This window comes from Belonocnema kinseyi, chromosome 3, assembly GCF_010883055.1.
Source record: "Belonocnema kinseyi isolate 2016_QV_RU_SX_M_011 chromosome 3, B_treatae_v1, whole genome shotgun sequence".
NCBI lineage: Eukaryota > Metazoa > Arthropoda > Insecta > Hymenoptera > Cynipidae > Belonocnema > Belonocnema kinseyi.
Window position 1 is genome coordinate 117,110,227 of NC_046659.1, and position 8,814 is coordinate 117,119,040.

At 22.4% G+C, this 8,814-nt stretch overlaps 1 protein-coding gene across 1 annotated transcript in view; it reads left to right on the top strand.

The window, feature by feature from the left end:
* The window catches only part of LOC117169548, a 29,414-nt gene extending 21,627 nt beyond the window's left edge, over positions 1–7,787 (top strand). Inside the window, exon 4 of the mRNA XM_033355968.1 lies at positions 7,304–7,787. Coding sequence (XP_033211859.1) covers positions 7,304–7,489 — 186 coding nt within the window. The 3' untranslated portion in view covers positions 7,490–7,787. The remainder of the gene's footprint in view (positions 1–7,303) is intronic.
* Positions 7,788–8,814: the final 1,027 nt, after the last annotated feature.

Consider the following 8,814-nt stretch of genomic DNA (forward strand, 5'->3'; position numbering starts at 1 on the left):
TTTTATTGCAAATTCGGATTCAGCGTCGAAAAATACATAAGAATATATAGGTCTGGTCAATTGCACAGACACTTTTGTTTTTTTGTGGGCCTGTGTAATTAAGTTGAATGAGAAGTTATTGCAAAAAAAAAATCATTTTCTACCAAAAAAGTCGTTTTCATAACATCAACAAAATAGGTCTAAAAATAATCTGAACTTAGAAAGGTCAATTTTCTATCCAAAATGGAACCGTTAAATTTTCAGTTAAAAAAATAAATTCGAACTGAACTGATGAATTTTCAAAGAAAATGATGAATCTTCAACTAGAATTATTGAATTTTATACCTACCAAAAAGATGAATTTTCATTCAATAAGATTAATATTCTACAAAAAACAGACGAGTTTTTCAGAAATTGCTTGAATTTTCACAAAAAAAGTAATCCACAATTTTTTTTTGATAAAAATTCAACTTTTTTTGTCAAATGATTTTTGTTGGTTTAAAAATTCAGCTGTTTTAGTAGAAATCTCATATTTTTGGATTTACTTTTTTGATCACAGTAAAATGAGTGTTCTAAAGAATTCTTTTAACGAAGTAATTTTGTTTCCAATCTAGAAGATGATTTTTCAACTAGCATGATAAATATTTAATTGGAATTTTTAACCGAAATGAAGAATTTTTAAACAAGAAGATTAACTTGCAAAAAAAGTTTACACCCAAAAATAAAGTTTTTACAAAATATGAAAATTTTCGATGAAAGAGTTGAATTTTCAATTAAAAAATACCAATTTCTATCAAAATTGTTAAATTTTAAACAAGAAAAGATCAATTTTCAAACAAAAATAGGCAGTCAAATTTTCTTTTAAAAAATTTAAATTTGTAATCAAACTGATGAACTTTCAACTAAAATTATGAATCTTGAACTGGAATAATTGAACTTTATGTCAAAAATATGAGTTTTCAATTATGAAAACTAATTTTCTCGAAAAAGGCGAATTTTTCACAAAGTGTATAATTTTCAACCAAATACTTTTATTTTTATCCAAACAAGATACATTATGAACCAAAAATAGAATGCTTATATTTTATGTTCAAAATAAAAATCTTAATAGAACAAGAAAAAAAACGGATTTTAGCAAAAAAGTTGAATTTTCTACTGAAATGGTTGAATTTTTAGTTAAAAAATACAAATTTAAACCAAAAACGGATTAGTTAAATTTTGATTTAAAATAATTCAATTTTTAATTTTAAATACGAATGTTGTACCAAATACTGGAATTCTTGGCCAAATCATTGATTTTTTAAGCAAAAAATACAAATCTTTCTTCTACAAAACTGTTTAATTTTCGACCGAAACAGTTGAATTTGTAATAAAATTCATGTCGGTTTATTTGTTAGTCAAGGAAGAAAGAAATTTCAATAAAATTGTTGAATTTCCATGCTAAAAATACGAATTTTCGACAAAACAGTTAAATTATTAGTTAAGAAAATTAATTTATAACCAAAAAAAATAACGAATTTTCAACTAAAATTATGAATCTTCAAAAAATATTAACTCTTAAGTAAAATTTAATCAAGGAGTTGAATATTCAACCAAAAAATTGATTTCTTGCCAAAAATGACGAAATCTTCACAATGTACGTAAATTTGGAACAAAAAAGTTTATTTTCAACCGCAACCAATTATATTTAAACCGACAGTTGAATTTTTAACCAAAAAAGGTGAATATTCTAAAGCAAGAGATGAATTTTTAAACAAAAAGATGAATGTTCAACAAAATAGTTCAATTTTCAACAATAAAAAAAGGTATTAGGATACAGTACACCAGGATTCAGAGATTTCAAAATATTTCAAAGATTTACGATATTTGAATGATTTCCAAAGATTTCATAAATATTTCAAAGATCTTAAACTATGTCAAAGGTTGTAACCAAATCTTAAAAGATTTGAAAAGATTTTAATGATTTCAAATTAATAAAAAAATTTTCAGAAATATTTCGTACAAATATGATAAATATTTCAAAAGAATACAAGAATTCTAAATATTAAAAAACATTTCAGTGATTTCAAACGGTTTCAAATATTTCAAACATGTTAAAATATTTGAGAAAGTGTAAACAAATTTGAGATTTCAAAAGATTTTAATGATTTCTCACGAACATGAAAGTTTTTCGAAAATATTTCAGAAATTTCATAAGAATTTCACAAAGATTTCAAGAATCATGAAAAAATGAATTTTTAATCAAATGCTTCAACTTTCTACCGGGTACAGTTATTTTTTTAATAAAATAGATGAATTTCGAACCAAGAATATTAATTTTCTACGAAAAAAAAAAAATTTTTTTCAACCAAAGGTGAATGGTTAAGTTTTCAGTTAAAAAGATTAATTTTAGAATATAATAACAGGATGGCCGTTTTAATCGACGAAATAAATTCCCGATTATTTCCCAGTTTGCAAACATTTTTGACTGTCAATGAAATTAAAAAATGAAACACTAAAGCTAAAAAAATTTCCACTTGAGGTAATAAAAACTGAGGTGCAAATGAAAGCACTCAAAGTGGAACTATTAACTTTTGAACTTTTAAAATTGAAATTTAAAAGTTTTTAATTCAAAAATTTTGTATTCAAATGCTCAATAATTTACGCGTATAAAATTAAAGGTACTAACATCTTTCAATATGAAAAAAATATAAATCGACGTTATTTATTTTCGATGCTCTAAATTAAAAAATCAATCAATGAACTTTAAAATTTTCAATATTATATAATTTTAAGAAATTTTAAGCTAGAAACATCAAATATTGAAAAATTGAAAATTTTTTAACGAAACACTTCTTAAATTAGAAATTAAATTATTTTCTTTTCAAATATTTTAAACATCCTTGGAAAGCTTCACAATTTTATTTGAAAATCTTGCGAAATCTAGAAGTTGTTTTAAATTTTTTATTATTTTGGAAATTGTTTCAAAACTTCTAAATATCTGTCAAAATTAATTGAATTTTTTGTACATTTATTATTTGTTGGTGAAATTTGAATAATCTTAAGAGATATGTAGAAATTTTGAGAAAATTCAAACTTAATGTAAAACTTGAAATAATAGCCTGATACAGAACAAAATTTAGATTTTCGCAGATTGTAAACAAAAAAATAGATTCTTTTCAAGAATTGTGAAAGGTTTCAAAAGAATAAAAACATTTTCTTAAGATTCCCAGGAAAATTAAAAATTATTTTTCATTTTGAAAAATTATTTTAAGAGAATATTTAGAAAGTTTTTCAAATATTTAAACAAAATTTTCAAAAAAGATTCTAGAAGCATTTTTCGAAATTTTAACAATTTCAGGTTTTCTATGTCAAACAATTCGGTTAAAGATTCTTTACTTTTAAATATTTGTTTTCAATGTGTCTTAAATGAAAATTCAAATATTGCTAAATATTCAATAATTAATCTTTTTTTTAATTAAAAATTTAAAATCGAATGGGATAAAAATTGATTATTATAACATTTGTTTAATGACTAAGACTTTCAAATTGCAATCGTTTAAGTTTTAACGTTAAAATCTGAAAATTCTTAAAATTTTGAACTGGTTTAAAATCTTTATGTCAAATCGTTTTTGTTCACTTTTTATTACTTAAAGTACAGATAAATTTAAAAAAATGTTATTTATTTATTAAATACAAATGTTTTTTATCAACAATTTTCAACATCAAAGGCTTTTATTTTTTATTTGTTCAAGTATTTAAGAAAGCATTAAAAAATTATTTAAATTAAAAATGTGAGCTTAGAAATAAAAATTTTTAAAATAAAAAAATTTTGAATTACACATTGTAATCTAAATAATAGCATAATTGAAAAACATAAAAATTCAACTAATTATTTTAAAACTATTGAAATCGAACGTGGACAGATTTTTCTTCTGCAAATTTTTAAAATTCCCGGTAAAAAAAAATTCCCTCTCATTTCCCGTTTTTTCCCGGTCTCAAAAAATTCCCGATCATTTCCCGGTCCAGCGGCCACCCTGAATAATATTATCAAAATAGTTCACTTTTCCACAAAATAGATGAATTTTTAACAAAAAGAATATAGCTATATTAAAAAATTTTTTTTTTTAATATTGTAGATCAACTTTCAGTCAAAAAATAGGGGAATAATTGAAGAATAAATTATTTTGAATAAAATTATTACGTGTATCATATTGAGTACAATATTAAACGAATTTTTAACTAAAATGATAAATTTTCATTAAAAAATAAATTGTTCATCAAGTGGTTCAACTTTCTACAAGGTATAGTCAATTTTTTGATAAAAATATGAATTTTCAACCAAAGAGATTAATTTTATACTAAAAAAGATGAATTTTCAACAAAATGGATCCATTATAAAAAAATCGATTTTCAATCAAAAGTTGAATCGTTAAGTTTTCAGTTAAAAATATTAATTAAAAAAAATAATATCAAAATACTTCAGTTTTCCACAAAATAGATGAATTTACCATTAAAAGAATGAAGCATCATTAAAAAAAATGAATTTTTTAATAAAGTGGATTAACTTTAAAACAAGAAATAGGGGAGCATTTGGGTAATAAATTATTTTGAATGAAATTATTGTGTGAATCTTCAAAAAAAAAATTGTTTTTTAAGAGAGTGGTTAAGTATTCAATAAAGTAGTTGAATTGTCAATCAAAACATGTGAATTTTCACCCAAAAATTGAATAGTCAAATTATTGAAAAGATTAGTTTATAATTAAAAAAATAATAATTTTTAACTAAAAAATTAATTTTCCCAACAAAAAGATGAATTTCTAACTGCATTAATGAAGTTTCAACACAAAAATGGAATTTTGAATAAAATAGTTTAATCTTCAAGAATGTATAGTGAAATTTTCAACCAATAAGATTTATTTTCTACCAAAAAAGTATTTTTCGGTTCAAACATTCAACCTAGTAGTTGCATTTAAAATAAAAAAGATGAATTTTCAATTGAAAAAATGTGGTAGTTCATATTCAAAATAATGGATATTTTTAATTGAAATACCAAGTTTAATTAGTCGAATGTTTGAAAAAAAAGTGGACTTTTAAATTATAAAAAAAATTAATTTTGAAGAAAAAAGTACAATTTTGAAGTTAAAACTTCGAATGTTTTAGAAAAAAGTAGACATTTAAATTTTAAAAAAAATTAATTTTAAACAAAAAAGTACAATTTTTAAGTTAAAACTTCGAATGTTTTAGAAAAAGTGGACATTTAAATCGAAAAAAATTAATTTCTAACAAAAAACATAATTTTCGATTAAGAAAGATGAATTTTTAACAAAAGAGTAAAATTTTTAAGTTAAAACTTCGAATGTTTTAGAAAAAAGTGGACATTTGAATCAGAAAGAACAATTTTTTAACAAAAAAGTACAATTTTGAAGTTAAAACTTTGAATTTTTTAGAAAAAGGTGGACTTTTAAATCAGAAAAAAAAATTTTAACAAAAAAGTAGAATTTTGAAGTTAAAACTTCGAATGTTTTAGAAAAAAGTAGACATTTAAATTTAAAAAAAAATTAATTTTAAACAAAAAAGTACAATTTTTAAGTTAAAACTTCGAATGTTTTAGAAAAAGTGGACATTTAAATCGAAAAAAATTAATTTCTAACAAAAAACATAATTTTCGATTAAGAAAGATGAATTTTTAAGAAAAGAGTAAAATTTTTAAGTTAAAACTTCGAATGTTTTAGAAAAAAGTGGACATTTGAATCAGAAAGAACAATTTTTTAACAAAAAAGTACAATTTTGAAGTTAAAACTTTGAATTTTTTAGAAAAAAGTGGACTTTTAAATCAGAAAAAAAAAATTTTAACAAAAAAGTAGAATTTTGAAGTTAAAACTTCGAATTTTTTAGAAAAATGTGGACTTTTAAATCGGGAAAAATTAATTTTTAACAAAAAACATAATTTTCAATTAAGAAAGGGGAATTTTTAACAAAAGAGTAATATTTTGAAGTTAAAACTTCGAATGTTTTAGAAAAAAGTGGACTTTTAAATCAGAAAAAAAATTAACAAAAAAGTACAATTTTGAAGTTAAAACTTCGAATTTTTTAGAAAAAAAGTGGACTTTTAAATCGGAAAAAAATTAATTTTTAACAAAAAACATTATTTTCCATTAAGAAAGGTGAATTTTTAACAAAAGAGTAAAATTTGGAAGTTTTTTAAATCAAGAAAGATGAATTTTTAACAAAAGAGTAAAATTTTGAAGTTAAAACTTCGTATGTTTTAGAAAAAAGTGGACTTTTAAATCAGAAAGAAAACATTTTTAACAAAATGTACAATTTTGAAGTTAAAACTTCGAATTTTTTAGAAAAAAGTGGACTTTTAAATCGGAAAAAATTAATTTTTAACAAAAAACATAATTTTCAATTAAGAAAGATGAATTTTCAACAAAAGAGTAAAATTTTGAAGTTTTTCAATGAAGAAAGTTTTTGAGAAAAAAATTGGAATGTTTTAGAAAACAGTGGACTTTTAAATAGGAAAAGATCAATTTTTAACCAAAAAGATAATTTTTAAATTAAAGAAAAAAAAGAAAAGAAGTTAAGTTTTCTACCAAAAAGATGATATAGTGAATATGTATAGTGAAATTTTCAATCAATAAGATTTATTTTCTACCAAAAAAGTATTTTTCGGTTCAAACATTCAACCTAGTAGTTGCATTTAAAATAAAAAAAAAAGATTTTTCAATTGAAAAATTTTAGTAGTTCGTATTTAAAATAATGGATATTTTTAATTTAAATACCAAGTTTAATTAGTTTTCAATTTCTTCAAACAAACGATTATTTAAACAATAAAAAAATGTTTTTTACTACCGAACAATTATTTAGCGTAAAGTATACTTCGTAACAAAAATTTTCATAACTCAATTACTGGATTTCGATGAACCGTTCACGAGTAATCCATTTTTGAAAAAAATGATCAAGAACTTTGATTGTTAATAACTTTAAAAAAATTAATTTTTTTGTAGAAATATTTTAGGGGAGTTATTTAGATATAAAAAAGAATGGCATACTTGAAATATTTTTTTACCCATTTATAACAAACAGTTATTTTATTTTTTGTTGTAAAAAAAAATGAGACCTCGAAAAACTTGAGTTCTTGACTAGGAAAATCTGGAAAAGACATCGAATTTTGAGTGATAAAAATCGCTGAACACCATGGTAATCTTTCTACCATTTTTCCCCATTTTCTTGAAAAAACTGACCCTATTTCCCCTTTTTTAAACTCCTTTTTCTCTGCGATCTCTACAATTTAGTGCCATTGATTCATTATGCGATACCAACTAATGAAAAATGATTGTAGGTCGTTCGCGATCTCGGCTTCATGATCCCTGACATTCTCCACGTGATCATACCTTTGTGGTCGCTACGATGGAGATCCATCTACAGTCTTCCCGGAGCTGGTCTACGTGATCCCGATATCAAACGTGATCTCAGTTTTATGTTGGGGATGATATTGGTCGGATTGTTTGTTTGTGCCATTGTGTAATGTTTCTTCACATCGATTTAATTACGTTTTAATTTCACTTTTAAATTTAATAATTTCGCAATTTTCCATTTTTTTTTTTTTTGTCTCATAGATCGTATTTACAGTTATTGTTTATTATCAAGTGATGTAATCGAGACCTGGCGGGGCTAAAGTTCTTTTTTAAATCAAGTGAATTTCGAGTCATGCGGAAAATTTTTCCAGTTGTAGTTATCCATAAACTACGTTAGAAATTTGGTTTTTTTCGATTCGCCAATTCTTTTTTATTGAAATTAATGCAGATAAAATATTGCATTTTTATCAATATGGTTGAATTTGTAACGAAACAACATTTTTTGTGAACTTCCAAAGAAAAAATAATAATTTTCAATCAAATAGATCAACTTTTAAGTAAATGAGAAGTTTTCTGAAAAATAGTTAAAGATTTAACTAATTAGTAAAGTTCTCAAGCCAAAAAGTAAAATTTGTTTTAAGCCTGTTGAATTTTTAACCAAAAAGTTACTTTTCAACCAAGAAAAATTAATGTTCAACCAAGAAGAATAACTTTTCTATAGTAAAAGATTGATTCTCAATAAAAAAAGGATGAATTTTTAACAATATATTTAAATTTTCTAAAATGAAAATTACATTTTTAACAAAATATTTGAAGCTTCAGCATACAAAGATGCATAAAATTTTGAATTTAAAACTTCGAATGTTGTTAAAAAAGTTGACTTTTAAATGGGGAAAAAATTAATTTTTAACAAAAATCATCATTTTCAATCTAGAAAGATGAATTTTGAGCAAAGGAGTAAAATTTTGAAGTTAAAACTTCGAATATTTTAGAAAAATGTGGACTTTTAAACCAGAAAAAGAATTAATTTTTAAGAAAAGAGTAAATTTTTGAAGTTTTTTCAATTAAGAAAGATGAATTTTTAACAAAAGAGTAAAATTTTGAATGTTTTAGAAAAAAGTGGAGTTTTAAATCGGAAAAAAATTAATTTAAAAAAAAAGAGTAAAATTTTGAATGCTTTAGAAAATAGTGGACTTTTAAATGGGGAAAAATTAATTTTTAACAAAACACATAATTTTCAATTAAGAAAGGTGAATTTTTAACAAAAGAGTAAAATTCTGAAGTTTTTTAAATCAAGAAAGATGAATTTTTAACAAAATAGTAAAATTTTGAAGTTAAAACTTCGAATGTTTTAGAAAAAAGTGGACTTTTAAATCGGGAACAAATTAACTTTTAAGAAAAAAGTAAAATTTTGAAGTTAAAACTTCGAATGTTTTAGAAAAAACTAGACATTTCAATTTAAAAAAATTAATTTTTAACAAAAAAGTACAATTTT